Source organism: Carassius gibelio, chromosome B2 (genome assembly GCF_023724105.1).
Source record: "Carassius gibelio isolate Cgi1373 ecotype wild population from Czech Republic chromosome B2, carGib1.2-hapl.c, whole genome shotgun sequence".
Lineage (NCBI taxonomy): Eukaryota > Metazoa > Chordata > Actinopteri > Cypriniformes > Cyprinidae > Carassius > Carassius gibelio.
The window spans coordinates 16,068,173-16,086,759 of record NC_068397.1 but is presented as its reverse complement, the minus strand read 5'-3'; the positions used below and the strand labels follow the sequence as shown (position 1 = coordinate 16,086,759).

Genomic DNA, 18,587 nt, shown 5'->3' with positions numbered 1-18,587 from the left:
TTCAGTACTGACAGGTGCTTGTTAACAACTGAAAAACAAAAAATATAATGAATAATGAATTTTAGTTATAGCCTACAAAGCCTGTTTGCTCCGATTCCCGAACAAACGACTCACATGAACCGGCTCTTTTTGCCGTATAAACAAAGTGAAATTCCCAAACGAACTAATTTATATAATCGTATTAGTGAACCAAACAACTTTAAATCTATGAACAAATAAATTGTAATCTCTTTTAAAACATAAAAATAAAAATAATGAACAGTAACTGAGTTATGTTAATAAAACTCGACTTTAAAAAAATATGTTGCCACGTTTTTATTTGTTGTTTTATATTTTCTACAGTGAAGACATAATGCCTGATGTATTGTATAAAAGTCACGCTTTTGCAACATTTTGATTGATTTGTTATATCGGTTCTATAAATAGGCCTATTTGACAACAGACAGTGCAATAACTGCACTTTCTTTTACATTGCTTCCTCAATTTTCCAAAATGTTGAATCGAAAGAATCATAATCGCTAATTCCTTGTCATTTCTAATCTTCATTCGATCTCATAATCCTCGCGCGCGCCCCAGATGTGCGTGTTCACTACACCCACGTGCACGGAAGCGCGCACGCACCAGCGTCTCATTGAAGGAGCGGAGCCCAAGAGGAGCGAAACATGGCGACCTCGAATAATCCGCGAAAATTCAGTGAAAAGATCGCGTTACACAACCAGAAGCAAGCGGAAGAGACAGCTGCGTTCGAGGAGGTGATGAAAGACCTGAGCATTACTCGCGCGGCGCGTGTAAGTCTGACTGTTTTCTCTCTTCTGACAGCGTTGATCAGCAGAGCTGCGGGGAAGGATTTGTGTTGATACGACACGCACCGAAGCCGCCTCTCTGGACGTAAACAATAACAAACGCCCCTCTCCAGTGCGCCTTTATCTTTAGCGTTGATTTATAAATCGCCTTCCAATAGACGCCATTGAGATATTTGATGATAAACAGACGGTCACGACGAGGCCTTATAAAAGTTGCCGTGCTCACAGCTGCAGTGGAGGAGTGTGAATGGATTGAGCATGTGTGTTTGACAGCCACATTATAGCTGACTGCAATTAAGGTCGTGTCCAGTGCATCTAAATATTAATTTCACGTGTCATTCGTTCCACGAGGCTTAAATATGAATGTTACAAGCACCCAGTGAATGATTAAACCATACACAACAATGTGTTTGCTCAGTTCAGCATTATTGCTCAGTGCATGTATGCCCAAAATAAGGACTCCAGCAAACTGATGACAGTGTTGTGATTATATAGGTAGTGCTCTACTAACATCCCAATCAACATCCAGGCTGAATACTGCTTATTTCAGAGCTCAGCTCACCAAGAAAACTTTTGTTTTCTGTTTAATTTTCAGTGTGTTTTTTTACAATGTTGTAAACTTGGTATCATGTTGGGAACTTGGTATCAATCGTCATTTTAAAGTCCCATTGGATAAGTGTTTGAAAAATTAATACATTCTTTTTCAGTGAATTGCACTTCTTATAGCTGTAACTTTCCATGATAATTTTATCTCTTTTTTCAGTGTTTGAATCTTCCATTCCAACCATTATATAAAATCTGTGGGATATTCATGTTAACATATGCCTGCATAATCTAAATTTTTTTTCCAGCTGTTGAACAAGATTGACAGCCAATAAGATTCCACATGAGTTTGAGCATTTAAAGCATAAGCTGGTATAACTGAATATTATCATGCTTTGGTGTGGATGCTAATATAGTTATCGTTACAATATTTTCCTTCTTGTGTTCTTACTTAATGTCACAATGGCCCCTTTGGGTAATTTTACTTCTATATTGTCTCACATTTTTTTGGTTGTTTTCTTTCTTGCAGTTACAATTACAGAAGACTCAGTATTTACAGCTCGGTCAGAACCGAGGACAGTACTACGGCGGCTCTTTGCCAAATGTCAACCAGATTGGAAACACCACCATTGACCTCCCCTTTCAGGTGAGGAGCACACTGACAGGTGAAATTAAGAATGCATATGTGGAATGCAAGTTGGGTACTGACTTCAAGTTTGTTTGTTTTCATCAGACTCCTTTTCAGAATTCGGGATTGGACACAAGCAGAACAACTCGTCACCATGGGCTGGTGGACAGGGTCTACCGGGACAGGACTCGCATAACATCGCCTCACCGCAGACCTCTCTCTGTGGACAAACATGGCCGTCAAATATCCTTGATGAGTCTACTCCTGAATGCAGACAGATGTTTTGGTCTGTGTGGCCCACGAAGGCATATTTGTTTCATATGTCTGCGATTCACTTATTCTGACATTATGAAGTCCTTAATGTTGAATCTCACATTGATAGCTGTCCGTATGCCTCTGTGTATCTGTCACCCCCACCTGATACCAGCTGGAGGAGGTGAGAGTTTATACTCACACAATCAGTCATAAAGGCATATGTGCAGAATGTAAAAATGGCATGTCAGTAATCATGCTTCATAGCTTCATAATGTTTTCGAAGATGTCTTGCTAAGTTGTAGTTTGCCTATTTAATCTAAAATTCATTATATCAATCTGCCACTCTACTGTCCTTTTGTGGTACAATATAAACTTGAAGTTTAGTTAGGCCTTTGCCTTCTTTAATTTCTTTGTGCTCGTTTTGTAGGACCAACTCAGACTCTGCCCTGCATCAGAGCACTTTGAACCCAAACCCACAAGATGCATTTGCAGGAGGGTCCCAAGATTTGCAGCCAAAACAAGGTTAATAAAATGTTCATTTTATTTACGATATTATCAATTTATGATCTATGACATGTTCTCATCAATAAGGTTAAATGTGTCAGTGGACTGTCCAGGTGTTTCAGTGTATGACTTCTTCCCTCTCTATGTACTAGTTCTTCTTCTCACTATGCCTGGAACAGGGGAACCTGAAAGTGACATGGACAAAGAAGGTCAAAAGCAGATATGGCATCACAAAAAGGTACATTTAGAAATGGATTCTTTTCATATGAACTTCGTGGAATCTTTTATCAATGACGTATTTATCGTTTTTTCATAGACTACTTCAACAAGGCCCAAGTCAAACAAAATACCTGGAATCAAGTAAGTATGGTTTCATTGGATTTTCTTACTGTCACTGATAGTGTGAAGTAGAGGGTAGGTGAATGGAAGTAATATGTGGCACTTATCACTTGAAAATTGAGTCAAGGTCATTTGAGCAAACAATTATCAATTTATTATCCCAACCCTATATCCATGTAGTCATATCTACTCCTTTATACCAGCCTTGTTTTATCACATCGTAATCGGTCCAGTGGCCTCTTTATGTTGACATATCTATTTATCCCAGTTCCTTCTAACGTCCCTCTTGTCATTTCCCCAGCATATTTCCATCTCCAGATCAGGAGATTATTGCATCTCTAATCCCAGCGGCACACAACACGGGCGGATCTCTGCCAGACCTGACCAACATCCAGATTCCCCCTCCTCTCACCACACCCCTGGACCCTGATGACTCCTCTTCCTCTCTCAGTGCCTCCAACAGCACTGGCAACCTGGCCAACAGTCACATGGGCCTCACGTCTGCCAGCCAAGGTGATTCTCACAAGCATATGCATTGGGGTAATGGGTCTCAATCCTTTTGACTCCAAGGCCCCCATGTTGATTAATAAATTTCCACTGGGACATCTGCTGTGGTGACAAGTTTTGAAAACTAGATAAATAATTATAATTTTAATTTAAGATAATTATAATTTATATGATTCAGAATTCCATTTATATATATTCAGGTTTTTCTAGACTGTGGAAATTGTTTCTTCAAAGAAAAAAATACACTTATCGGGAGGGTGAATTGATCTGGATTAATCTCAAATATCTTGTTGCTTTAGCTTAATTTAATGCTTAGTGCGTTTGTGTTAATTAAAATTATTTACATTTATCTTGAGGCCCCTTTTGAAATTTGCTGAGACCTGGTTTGAGAACCACTGTTTTGAGTTATGCATTTGTGTGTAAAGATGTCCTGTGCTGTTACTGTCATAACACTAAAGGCTAACTTTTTTACACTTGTGGGTAAAATAAGCCCAGATATTGCATTATATATGTATTAGATGCCACTTTATTCTCTCTCTGGTTAAAACAATCTAATAACTCTTGTCTGCTAGACCCTAACATTTAATCAAATTTGATATCATCTTATCTAAATGCATTTTCACACTCATTGAAAATCATTAGTAGCTATTTTATTCAACTTGGAAGGATTGCCCCAGCCTTTCATAAATTCAATCCACACTAGAGGCTTAGTACAGGGTTCCCACGTGTCCTTGAAATCCTTAAAAGTTTGTGAATCTGAAATATTTTTTCAAGGCCTGGAAAGTTTTTGAAAATAAACCTACATTGAAGCAGGTCCTTAAAAGTTCTTGAATTTATTTTGTGCAAAAAGTTTTCTGGAAAAAATTAAATTTTATTCCCTCTGGTCCGCTAGTGTGTTATTTCGCCAGCTTGCTTGATTTACATTAGTTTCGCGTTATGTTAAGTGTTTCACGCATAAGGTCCTTCTTGTTGTACATTGCCTTGACTTCAGAGTGAACATATTTCCTCTTTTTCCCTGGACATGTTCTCTTTTTGGACCAAAAATCTGGTTGGATTTCTGAATCTTACATGAAATTACATATTTTCACTTTTTTGATATTTGGGATATGGTCATTGCATTATTTTGGGCACTATTTTAACCACCAACCAACCAACCACACCCCAGCCCCATGCATGCCGACACCTATTGTTATCTTTTGGAAACTAAAATATAGTCACCCTACTTGACGTTCATGCATGCACAAAACTACTAGGATGGTATCTCTCTGTTTCACAGACACAACTGGAAATTAATGTTGAATTGCTTTGCTTGTTAATATAATTTAAACCCATTAGGCAAAAAAAAACTTCTTTTCAATAAAATCCAAGCAAAAGTTTTTTTAGATTTTAGAATACAGTACAGGACGTACCGAATATTCTTCAGTTTTATGCAAAACAGAAATACAACAAATAGAATATCAGATCTCTGTCATGTGACCAAAAAAATTATAAAAAAAAAAGCCTTTTTGCATAGTTGTGTTTGACACATGAAAACTGTAACAATGTATCTTATGATAACACAATGTAACCTCGCTCTCACTTGAAATGTGTCCCCACATTAGTCCTTAAATTTGATGGTATTGGACCTGGAAGGTCCTTGAATTTGAAGTTAATCAAGGTGTGGGAACCCTGTTAGTAACTACAGCTGGATGGTAACTAACTGTACTGAATTCTGTTGTTAGTAGGTTGTACATTTTTTATGGTTGATTTTATTTGACATGAACAATATGGACCCAAGCACACATAGACATCCTGTTTAGCTCGGGCTTGTGTTGTAGAGCATAATCATTTAATAACATAATATTCTTTCTATTAAATTGTAAATGAGTGAATGTCAACATGATCATGTATGTCTAAAGGATTGAGGTCTGTCATTACTCTCATCAGGTGTGACATCAGCCCAGCCCACAGCGACAGTGAGTGTTCAGCGCCGCCATGAGAATGTAGTTCCTCTGATCCTCAACACAGATTCCCAGCAGCACCCGAGTCTTCATCAGCTGTCGCCCACACTCTCTCCTCCGCTCTCTCTCGCACAGGTAACACTGCGCTCATTACTCCAAGTGTTGAGCTGGTGTTACAGAAGGAACAGTAGATGCTAATCTAATCGCTCCGATGCTGATAGAGCGTCTCAATCTGGATCTGTGTTGAATAGGCGGTGGCAATAGATGCCATGACGCTGGAGCAGCAGTTGGCTCAGTATGCGTTCTTCAGTCAGCCGTCCACACAGACACAGGGGGCCGGTGGGCTTCCCCAGCTCCAGCAGAACACCCAGCTGCCATCTGTCTCCGGAAGTCAGACACAAACCTCTGTGGGCAATGATATTAACACGGTAAGATCACATCTTAACACTTACCTCCATGTACGGAGGTGTGATAAAATAACTTTATCACAACATTATTCAAAATGAAATGTTTTTGTTTGTTCTTGCCATTACGTAATTTTTAATGATAGGTAAAGAAATATGTGATATAAAGATGCAGTTGTGAGATGTAACTTTAATATTTTCTGGTCCATCTTCAACCTTTTAAAAAGAAAAGAAAAATAACAGTACCTTTCAGAAGTTTGGGGTCAGTAATAAGAAATTAATTTATTCAGCAAGAATGCATTAAATTGATCAAAAGTAACTTAGGACATTTATAATGTTCAATTCAAAATGAAGTTCCTTTAAACTAGGGATGCTCACTTCAGTTAATGTTACTTACCGACAACCGTTTCTCATTATCTGAACATTTAACAGTTAACTGATAAAATTAGAATAATAAATTAGCAAAAATTCCATTAGTTTGCTGTTTGCAAATTCTCTCTTAAAACAAAGAAAGTACAGACATGATGTAAATAAAAGATTAGCTGTGATGTGTAAAGCTTCTTTGAATATTTTTTTACATTTTGTGAGATTGCATTGATGAATGTATAATTTATGACATCTTTCCAGTGATTATAAGGAGTACGCCCATTGCGCACTATAATCCATTCAGAATTTACATACATGTGCATCTCAATAAATTTGAATGTCGTGGAAAAGTTCATTTATTTCAGTAATTCAACTCAAATTGTGAAACTCGTGTATTAAATAAATTCAGTGCACACAGACTGAAGTAGTTTTAGTCTTTGGTTCTTTTAATTGTGATGATTTTGGCTCACATTTAACAAAAACCCACCAATTCACTCTCAAAAAATTAGAATATGGTGACTTGCCAATCAGCTAATCAACTCAAAACAACAAAACAAGTTGTGGGTTCGATTCCCAGAGAACATGTTAGGTAAAAACTGTTAGCCTGAATGCACTGTAAGTCGCTTTGGATAAAAGCATCTGCTAAATGCATAAATTTAATTTAATTTAAGAACTGGACTGTTGCCCAGTGGTCCAAAATCCTCTTTTCAGATGAGAGCAAGTTTTGTATTACATTTGGAAACCAAGGTCCTAGAGTCTGGAGGAAGGGCGGAGAAGCTCATAGCCCAAGTTGCTTGAAGTCCAGTGTTACGTTTCCACAGTCTGTGATGATTTGGTGTGTAAGGTCATCTGCTGGTGTTGGTCCATTGTGTTTTTTGAAAACCAAAGTCACTGCACCCATTTATCAAGGAACTTTGGAGAACTTCATGCTTCCTTCTGCTGACCAGCTTTTTAAAGATGCTTATTTAATTTTCCATCAGTATTTGGCACCTGCCGACACTGCCAAAAGCACCAAAAGTTGTTTAAATTATCATGGTGTTGGTGTGCTTGACTGGCCAGCAAACTCACCAATCCTGAAACCCCATAGAGAATCTATAAATAATAAATAAATTAACTTTTCCACATCTTTCTAATTTAGATGCACCTGTACATTCACTCACAAATTAACTCTCTAATAACCATGTTTCCAATATTGCCACTTGCCATTGTGTTGCGTATACTACATCAGTTAGCAACCCTCTACATTGCCAGTAAATCATCACTCTGGCCGGAGAATGTCTAATATGGCGAGAAGTTTCACTCTCACTACACTTCCGGTTTCTAAACTGGTTGCAGTTCCACTCTGATTCCATATGAGGTCGCTCACAGGACGAGTGCAGAATGAATGAGGGTCAATGGTGGTATACCCTTCAAAATCCATTTTTCTCAGTATATCATTTTTTGTCTAGTAATTTGAATGTTGTATTCGAAAGGAGATGCAAAGACGTCATACACAGCTTTACGACAATCCTTCAGTCACTTTGGTGCTTTCCATAGACAGTAAAAGAAAAAAGGTGCTTTCAGAGAATGTCTATGGTGCTTTCCAGAGCTGTTGAAAAATTAATTATTTAACGGCTCTGGTGTTTTCGTGCTCTGTACTTTCTTTTCTATCGAGGAATCGACAACACAGCTGACACAGGTAAATACACGTGCTAGAAGAGTTTTTGTTTTGTTGTTTTGAAAGACCACGCCAAAAATATACACAATGGCTTTGACAATTAACACAGTCCTCATGGGTTACCTTTTTTCGTCCTTGGGAAATGAGAAATAGGACAACCCTTGCCCACTATTAGAACATTTTATCATTGCACACCTGCAAGGCATTTTTTTCCTTTTTCAATTTTTATTGATATTTAGTAGGGGTGCACCGATCGAGATTGGTCGATCGTTAATGCACATCTGGTCCGTAAAGCCGGTTCTCTAATCAGCAGTAAACCGGTTTTACTGACGAGATGCACATAACGATCGGGGCACCCCTAATATTTAGCACTATTGAGCGTGACATTTGTTTGTGTTTTTTAAGGTGGCAATACTATACCATATGTATCCGGTATTTCTTAACACAAGAATAACACAACAAGTACTCGAATTCAATTTATTTTCCGTGTAAATTTCACAGTACATACATAACAATAGGCAGATAAAAGTGCCAGCAACCCCCAAAAAAGTCGAAAAAGTCCACCTTAACATTCTGATCCTGATTCTGATTCGGATGCCATCAAGCTGTATCTCTGGTCGTAATCAGTCCTTCACTGGCCAAACATAAGTACTCGTTCATTCAACTTTCGACCTATAACCCATGTTGAACTTGCAAAACCTACAATCAGATCTCAGATTTCTCAACGGCAATCGGGTGAAGGGGACAAATTCAGCCGTCTAGCTCTATAGACCCCATAGTGGAACTCTGGTGGAACTGCAACCAAAATTCGGTACAATAGGACTTAATAAGGAGTGAGAAGGCTCTCCGTAGATGGGCCCTGCTCTGGCGACTAAATTATGTATTAATATTAGCCAATGGATAATAAATTATCTGATTTTACTCGCCAGTGTGTTAGTTGGAGGCTAAGTATAAGTTTAACACATGCTTTTTTTCACTTGATTTCAATGGTTGCGCACCGCATCCTGTATTTGATGTACCGTTAACTCTAGTGTAAAGGCGCACAATTTCTGTGTGAATTGACACACTACATTTAAACAATATTAGTTGTTGTATCTTCCCGTAAAATATTGTTGATCCTATGGAAGACTTCAGCTTTTAAGAACAGCCTGGTTTTCCGGGAGTGGGAGGAGTTAATGCGCAATCGGCAATCTCTGGCGCTCACCTATTATCATCCCTGTTTTGATTTCAGCAAATCAGTTAGAGCGAACGCACAAAACCTGATTAATATTCATGAATCCAGCAGCTCATTAATCCTTAGTAGTCCTTATTAGTAGAATTCGTATTATCCTATCAGTATTTTTGTAGTTTTTTCCTGATTTTTTTTTCTCTTACAGAAACACTTAATCACCAAAAAGCACCACCACCAGTCCAATTAAAATGTTCAGTTAAAATGACTAATATGCTTTCAAACATGGTTATCATTCAAGTTTACTTCTTATTACTAAGTTTTGTTCTTAAATAATACTTGATTATTATAAAGCTTGACTGACTGATGTGTGTGTGTGTGTGTGTGTGTCTATATATATATATATATATATATATATATATATATATATATATATATATATATATATATATATATATATATATATATATATATATATATATCAGTCTGGCAAGAAAACTAAAATATTTACTAGCCAATGGCCAAGGTGTCCGTAGAGGGTTGACTAACTAGGCTAAGTGAAGGTGAAGCAGGTAGGGCTGTGCAATTAATCACATGCGATTCTCGTCAGTAAAGCTGTTCCGTGATTAGTCGTAAACCATCATCACATGCTTTCAGATTGAGCGGCATTCACTACACAGAGCCATATTCCTAAATCTGAATAGCACACTACCAAATAAAGACGTAAACAAATATATATATATGTATATTTCCATTTATTCCATTTCCTAGAAAGAATTTCTTTGCTACAGAGTTTACATGACAAGAGAGATTGTAAATTGTTGAGAGCCACAGGCCACTTACCCTGAGTCGGAGGTCCCCTACAGGGGCTCTGTTGGTCTAACTTGGTGTTGTCCCATATAGGCTGCTTCCCTCCAGCAGTACCGCTGTAGGGTGGGGTCTTCGGCCAATCAGTCTCCAACCTCTCCGGTCTCCAATCAAGGCTTCTCTCCGGGGGGCTCGCCTCAAGTAAGGGCGAATCCAGCAGCCGCTGCTTCCTCCTGTAGTTTGTTTTGTTTGGAGCCGATCTGGAGCCTGTCCCTTTAGCCGCTCTGTGTGTCCAGTCGTGTCTCCCAGTCTCTCTGGTCCCGGCTGCTTTGCTGTGTGTCTGAGCACCACTTACACGTTCTGTGTATCATGCTGACTAGCAATATAGGCCAATTTTAATGTACGCCATTCTCAAAGTGCCATTTCTGCTATGCATCCTTTCACCGGATCATGTGCATTTTGAGCTAAATTGATGGTTACTTCAGTATGAAAAAAATTATTGTCTTGAAAACGTTTCATTATTGTATTGTAAAAGTTTTGAACCATGAAATAATTACAGATTTGAGGAGTAATATTTTAAAATTAGACTTCTGTGTAGAAAAACAAACAAACAAATATTCATTACGATCTACCAGCCAGTCCAGGAGCCAAGGCCAAGAAAGAAACTTTCACAAAAATAATGAGGGCTTCATTCTGGAAAAAAAAAGTATTTTCTTATAATTGTTTTGGAGCAGGAGCAGGAAAAAAAAAAAAAAAAAAAAAGCTTCATCAGCCAAAAGCCTTTCTAACGATTCATAGAAGAGACCTTTTTCAGTATGCAGATCTCTTCTTGTGTTTGTGAAAAAAAGAAAATTGAAAATGTAGAAGTAAATTACTTTATAGATCAATAATGGCTCTGCAATCTAAACAAAATATATTTTAAAAATGTATATTGTTCTTTATGCATGTAGTTACATAGCATACTAAAATGCAACATAGTTTTATACAGTATGTATCAGAGGATATCTGCTCTGTCTTTATCCAATAATGGAACTGAAAAAGTTTAGATATCCTAGTTGATATTATCAGACAGAATTATTGTCTTATTTTTTTTTTCAGTCACTTTACCTTTAGCCAGGAGTGTCCAATCCTTCTTGTGGAAGATCATTGTCCAGCAGAGTTAATTTAGCTGATTCAGATGTGTTTTATTAGGTTTGGAGCTAAATTTTACAGGACAGTGGCCCTCCAGGAACCGGTTCAGACACCCCTGTCTTTGGGCAGAGTTCACTGACTGCTGCAATGGATGCAACAAGCTATGTGTGTCATTTTCTTTTAACATAAAAAATCACAGATTTTTGCTTTGTAAGCATTCTATTAGAATCCAGGTGGAAAGTTTTAGAGTGGGAATAATGGTGTGCAACGCCTTTCTCTTGGTCTCTAAAAGCCATGTGATTTAAACATTTTTTTTGTGATTTTTGTTCATCTGTTGCTTAAACAAGGTGTTTATTTTCTGTAAAGTAAACTTGCAACATATTTTTGTTTGAAATGAGCCAAAATGTCTTCATGTCAATCATTGTGATGCAGAATTAGTGTTGTCATCTTGCATCATGAATTGTGACGCAGAATTTTTTGTGGATTTAGATGCTCTCCTGGGCTAAATGTGGTGTTTCAGGGCCTTGGTGAGTGATTTGTAGTGATAATCTTGAGCCTCTTTGTGGATGGTTAATGATGTAATATGTTCTCGTTTTAGCACTCATCCATTCTCGGAAGTGTCTTTGCTGATGCCTTTTACGACCAACAGCTGTCCCCTCTGCAAACCAACGCTTTGTCTCAGCAGGTGAGCTCGTTATGACTGTTATATAAATGAATAGAATTGTACCTTAACTGCTTTTAGTCCATCTGGAAGATTTCAAGTCGCTGGTTACATTAATATAAAATTTGAGTGGATTGTATCTGTTCATTTATATATGTATATATAAAAATGAACCCGTCTATAAACAATTCATTCCTTGCTCCTTACATGTACAAAACACTAGAGGGCAGCTGAAAGCTTTGAGATGACAGGCCAAGTGTTTTCTGTCAATAGTGTCACAGTGGGAAAAGCACATGCTTACAACACAAAAGAGCCTCACAGGGGCATAGATTTGGATCTACCTTGCGTCATGTTCCCAGTCCCAAATCCCCCACTTTCACCCGTCATGTTTCTGTCAGCTCTTCTGTGTAATACAACAAAGAAATGCTTTACCTGCCATTAGGTTTTTAAATGTTAACACTATTTTCATTTTATTTAAATTATGACATATGACAGGTTCTGGTAAGATAATTGTGTATTAAACGTATTCGTAGCAAGGTGTGTGTGTGTATATACACTATCATTCAAAACGCTGGGGTGGGTGTGATTTATTTATTTATTTGAATGTTTTTGAAAGTGTTTTTTTTATGCTCAGACATATTTAATAAAATATTATTACAATGTAAAGATGAATATCTTTTGTATGTTTTTAATATGTTTAAACTGTTCTATTAGAATATCTTGTTAATTGATTTATTCCTGTGATGGCAAAACTGGTGATATATCCAGTCTTTAGTGTCATATGATCCTTCAGAAATCATTATAATCTGCTGATTTGCTGCTCAAGAAACATTTATTATTAGAATTGTCAACGTTGTGCTGCTTAGTATTTTTTGGGAAACTGTAATAATTTTTTGAGGATACTTTAATGAGTCGAATGTTCAAAAGAACAGCATTTATTTGAAATAGAAATCTAATTTAACTTCATAAATGTCACTTTTGATGAATTTAATGCGTCCTTGCAAAATAAAAGAATTAATTTCTTTAAATAAAATACAAGTAAATTCTACTAAGTCTGATTGTATCCAAATGGGTTTACAATGACACGATCTGTATTTAAATTTTTAACTTAAAAAAAATTCTTCCATTTGATTGCCTCCGTCAACCTTTGCTTTATAGTCATCGAATTTGTTTTGATTCTGTAGCTGGAGCAGTTTAACATGATTGAGAATCCCATCAGCTCAAACAGTCTGTACACTGAGGGATCCACTCTAAACTACTCTCAAGCTGCGATGCTAAACCTCAGCGGGAGCCACGGCAGCCTGCAGGACTCGCAGCAGCTAGGCTACAGCAGCCATGGGAACATCCCCAACATCATTCTCACAGGTATTGCATCTGCCCGGTTACATATTGCATAATATTGCATGTACCTGTGCTGCACGTGTGCTGACAATGCTGCCGTGAAGCCAGGCATCAAAGAGCTCCATCTAAAAGTTTAGCATATTATACTACCCATCTTTTAGTTGCAGGAGAGTCTCCCCTGAGCCTATACAAAGAGTTGTGCAACTCTCTGACAGGTGACGTGAGCTTTGACGCAGATTCCCAGTTCCCTCTGGATGATCTGAAAATCGATCCGCTGACACTGGACGGCCTGCACATGCTCAACGATCCAGACATGGTTCTGGCCGACCCAGCAACAGAAGATGCTTTCCGGATGGACAGACTGTAAATCTTTAGGTATGCCATGTTCATTTGTCCTTCTTTGAGATGGGTGTTTAAATGGGAGGGAAGCAGCATGTTTCGGGGACACTTTCCCCCTTTTTCTCGAAGCCCATCCTCTGGGAAGAGATTGCTGAGAATGCTGCCGCAGCATACTAGGGGAGAATGGGAAAGCAGTGCTGCCACATGTAACGAATCAAGCTTTTGAGAAAGCAGCCCATCGTTTCTTAGGATTATACACTCGCACCTCAGCAATTGTGGTTCCTTTAGCTCTATAGAGAGAATGTGACACTACATAAATTCCCTCTTAAAATTCAAACATGCGTTCTTCCATTTCATTTCTTCCTCCTGATGCCTGCCATAAATGCCTGTTACTTTCCTTTTTCTTTAAGTACAAATGTTTAGTTATGCACTTTTATACATGCATATGCCACCAAAAACATAGTTTATGATCCGTTTTGAATTTATTTTCCTATACAAATGTTTCTTGCTTGAAAAAACATGAATGGTTCAAAAGGAGTGTTAATCCTCCCCATTTTAAGGGCAGCTTTCATGCACCTGCAACACGTCAACAACACTAATGTACTTCAGTGCAGTCTGAACATATGATTGTAATGTTTTATAGATGTCTAGCTTTGTCACGTCGTTTTAGATAGTGGTACAGTGCTATTGTGTGCTCAAGATGATCAAATTCATCTGGCTGAAAAGTGTGCAACTGGGAATCTTAATATCAAAAGACACATTTACACGTTTAATGGGATAAGTTCTGTCATCATTTGCTCACCCTTGTATGCCTTTTATTTGTGGAGGAAAATATTTTTGTCCATACATTAAAAGACTTTCATTGTTTTGTCACACACACAAAAAAGAAACTCGTACAGGTTTGGAATGAAGAGAGAGAGTAAATGATGACATTACTTTTCATTTTTGAGTGAACTGTCCCTTTAAGATGTGCAGTATATGCACATAAACAATGTAAAAGGAAGTGGCTAGTGAACAATTTGTTATGAATTTAGGAAACCTTTTCATGCCAGTAATATGGTGTTTTAAATCAACAGACTTATATAATAAATGTACAGTATGTAGTGTTACAGTTCGGCCTAAAATCTCGGCCATGGTAAAGGGTACAGTCAAAATGATGCTACAAACTTTACTCTGAAAGAAACATTATCTGACAGTATGCGATCATGATGATCGTTTGCATATACGTATGTATGTATCAGAACTATTCACTGTGATAACCAGATTCTGCCTTACACTGAAGATGCAGTTTTTTGTCCGTTTTGTTCTCCGTAGCTGAAGGTGTTTTCTGGTACTGTAACTCACGAGGTTGTCCTGGCACACAGTTCTCTTTCATCTACTGGTGGCTTTGTGATATCATATGCCCAAATGGAGAGGTTTACTGCTCTTTTTAAATCCTGTCACTTTCATCTTTTTCTCATGTTTCTCAGACTTTTATACTCTTACCACATTTGTAAGTGTGAGAATTTTGTTTACAATTTGAAAACATTAATATGATCTTAATGTTTAAATTATTGAAATGCTATATAAGTTTATGTAAAATTTCTCTACCTACAAGGGGATAATCTGATTTGGATTAATATCTATGCAAAGCATAATCACATACTAAATCACAAAAATACTAAAGAAAAGGCTCAAACAGACATACAGCTTTTAAAGCATCTGTGGGTTCTGAGTCTGTGCAGCTGAAATTTACTTGTTACATGGATTGCTTTGTCTGTTGTCCGCATAAAGGAAAAAAAAACGAAGCAGTTAATGCATGAAAACCATTTTTATTCTCCGTAAGGGATTGTTCTTGAAAGGGATCTGATTACACCGTGTAAATTTCCTGTATAAAAAAAGCATGATCTACATGTGCTTTGTCTCTGACAATGAGGATCATGATTCATGTGTTCAAAATGTAAAATAATTGACGGGAAGGATGTGTCAGGTAATCAGTTACTGTTATATTCTTTTACTTGACTGCTTCATTGAAAAGAACAGCATTGCTGAAACCAGAATGTATTTCATCATTTTTATGTTGGACCAAACATATTACTGAAACTAGCATTATTTTTGTTACTGTGGCATTTGTGTACCTTTCCACATGTTTAATAGTTGCCCTCTGCTTTGTTGTGGCATCTCCATTTCATTTGCAAGAGGCTACTTTGTACAGAAACTCATAGCTATTGAACTGTGAGCGTTTTTTATTTTCGTTTTATTTTGCATGTCTGACCATCACAAGTATTGGTGATTGACAAGCTGTGCACTTTTATTTCTTTGATATTTTATTTTACATCTCTATATATGTGTTGTGCATTTGTAAACTTACTACATGAAATCACTTCCTACATTCACTTGGCACTTTAATCAATACCCAATCCATTTTTTTTTGTTCACCCCTCTGAGTGACTGTTAAGTGCACTGGGTCTATTTCCCCCTCTGTTTGGCCGACTTTGCCTTCTAATCTAAGACAAGTATTTTTGAAGAGGAAAAAGTATCTGTTGTCTATTTATGATTTTATACTTGGTCAACGCAAAAAAAAACATTTTTATGTAGTATTAGGAAAAGTTTGAAAGTTCCCCAATATTAACAAAATGCATTTAAGAAGGCAGGTTACCTTTCTGCATCTCAGTTCAACATAGTAGACCATTGTACCTTTTATGAAGTTTCATCTGTGGATCATAGTGTATCGTTTCAGTGAACCTAACCAATCCAGAACATTTCTGGTCCAGAAAGGAGAGCATGCAGACAAGACAAAGTCATCAGTGTAACCCATAACCTGTTCAGTATCTAATGTATGCACCGTCAACATGTATATAAATGCAACACTTACACATTTCTATATTTTAAAAAGTAAGAGTAGATCATAAAATATCAGGAGTATGTAAAAAAAAAAAAAAAAAAAAAAAAAAAAAAAAAATATATATATATATATATATATATATATATATATATTAAATGAACAATATGGAACTGTATGTTTTTACATTTTAAAATGCTTTAAGTGGACACTATACTGTCCCTCGTTCAGGTTTTTTTTCATACTTTCCTCAAACTCATGGTTTAAACACACAGATCTGTGTTCATTACCAAGTGTGCTCACACTTCTAGCCAAGTCATAAAAGAATCCCTGTTTCAAATGTACATGCAGTTTTGCTTTTCAGCCTCTGTACACTGAACCTTGTTGAAGCTTTGTGAAAAAATATCCTCTTATGTCTTTTTGTAGTATTCGCAGTAGAACTATTCGTTTCTAGATTATATTCTTTTATTTTGTGTTTTGTGTTTGATGTTTAAGTACTGTAAAAGTTGTCTTCACATGCTCAAGGTCTGTTTGCGGCAGTGTGTTGTAGTTTTGTGGTTTCTTTGCAGTGGTTGCTTCATCCAATCAGTTCCTAGATTTCCAAATATCTGACTTGGCCAGTTTTCTTTGCATTCAAAAATATTTTACTTATTTTTAAGTGTGCCAGTAGGTTTTTAAGCATCTTTAACCTATTTAAAAAAGTGTTTTTTTGGGGGGGGGGTTTTTTAAGATGAGCCCTACTCATAATTAGTTTGTATCATTCATTTGCCAAAATGCCCAGTTCATAGGGCCAGAAAAAGGAATAGTGCAGAAAGTTTGTTTGTATACTATACATGCATACTTTCTCTATAATTGACAAGCCATTGAAAAAAGCCAAAGTTTGTTGTTTGTATTTTTTTAAATTGAAGTTATGCTTGGTCTGCTACTGTTATGTCTTCAATATAAAGATGCTCTTGTTAAATTGTTAGTTTGCCACAGAGACTACCTAGTGTCTTTGTTGACCAACGGTAAGAATTTTCTTTGGTATTTTAGGACAAGCATATTTATAAATGAAGCAGTTATGTACCTTGATGTATAATCTCTCCCAGGGCCAACCATTTACATGAGACTCTATATGTCTTCAGCCTTTAACACTGAAAACCCTTATTTATAATGGGTGAACTTTTTCTGCATGGTACTGAATATTAAAATACCCACAAGTCTCAATGTGATGTCCTGCTTTTTTGCAGTTATCAAGCTTAGAGTATATCTGAACTCTCTGCTAGTGCATTACTAAAACTTTTGCAACTGGAAATATAATTTTTGCTGAAGTGGTTTTGTATAATTTTTTTCCTTTATGTAAAAAAAAAAAATTGTTAGTGCTAAAGAGACAACTTGATAATGCAACCTAGTGGAACTAAAATTAATACATATTTTAAAACTTTCAAATACTCTACAGTATGTGCATTTAATGATTGTGAACTGTCTTGGTGGTTCATATCTATACAAAGGCAGCTAATTTCTATTTTTTCAATGTATGATAATTCAGATGTTGCACATACATTTGACTGAAAAGTCCAGACATTAGTCCAATTTTTTGGAACAAGACAACTCTACTCACCAAATATGCAAACCTTGCTTTCAGGAACATAGCTCTGCAGCTTTGTGGTTTGGTTTATCTGACCCTTTAAAACAAAAGGAAAATATGTTCCTATTACTATGTTTTCTATGAAAAATAGAAAACAAAATGATTTAAAAAAAAAAAAGAATATAAAACATTGTGGGCTTTATAAGTGTGCTACTTATTTAAAACAAAGTGTTATCAAGCTTAAATGACATTGTCCTTACTGTATTTTTCTGTGTGGAAGCTTAAGTCTTTGTACCTTTGCATTAATATTTGTTTATTGAATTGAATAAAAATGATAAAAAGCATATTTGTTTGTATGATTTTCCTATGAGCTCAGACATTTAAATAGATAAGTTAGGTATTTGCTTATAGTAATATTGAAAATAACTGTTGTAGAAAATAGATTTATAAAGATTTATTTTATTTTTTTATAGCCGTAGGATACAAAAACATTTATTATTTATTTATTATTAGGGAAAGTTTCGTATACATAAAATAAATGGTTTGTCATTGCATAGTTTTTTATTTTAGAATTTTTTTTATTTTTATTTTAGAATTGACACAGCAATACACATGTTTCCAAGATATTAAAATGCTATTAGAAAATTGATATTCTTAAATATGTTGATGAGTTAGTGAAGTGCCATCTTTTTCCTCTTTTCTTTTTGATTTTTATATTTTGGGTTTTTGTCTAGAACCTAAAATTTGTATGTACGGTTTGTATAATTTGTAACATGTTCATTGTGTATTATGGATATTTATCATAG

General features: G+C 36.4%; 1 protein-coding gene across 6 annotated transcripts; it reads left to right on the top strand.

Moving 5' to 3' along the window:
• Window positions 1-624: 624 nt before the first annotated feature.
• Window positions 625-18,125, top strand: crtc1a (CREB regulated transcription coactivator 1a). Of its 6 annotated transcripts, XM_052549001.1 has the most exons (15): window positions 625-788; window positions 1,876-1,992; window positions 2,080-2,219; window positions 2,351-2,410; window positions 2,657-2,751; window positions 2,886-2,971; window positions 3,050-3,093; window positions 3,374-3,585; window positions 5,506-5,654; window positions 5,771-5,947; window positions 10,018-10,122; window positions 11,651-11,737; window positions 12,898-13,078; window positions 13,216-13,429; window positions 14,708-18,125. In XM_052549001.1, the coding sequence occupies exons 1-14, from the start codon at window positions 663-665 to the stop codon at window positions 13,419-13,421; spliced, it is 1,785 nt and encodes a 594-aa protein (XP_052404961.1). In that variant the 5' UTR covers window positions 625-662; the 3' UTR covers window positions 13,422-13,429; window positions 14,708-18,125. The 6 variants fall into 6 exon arrangements, with proteins under 6 accessions (XP_052404961.1, XP_052404963.1, XP_052404960.1 ...); XM_052549003.1 differs by having other exon boundaries at window positions 13,270-18,125; XM_052549000.1 differs by having other exon boundaries at window positions 13,216-18,125.
• The last annotated feature ends 462 nt before the right edge of the window (window positions 18,126-18,587 follow it).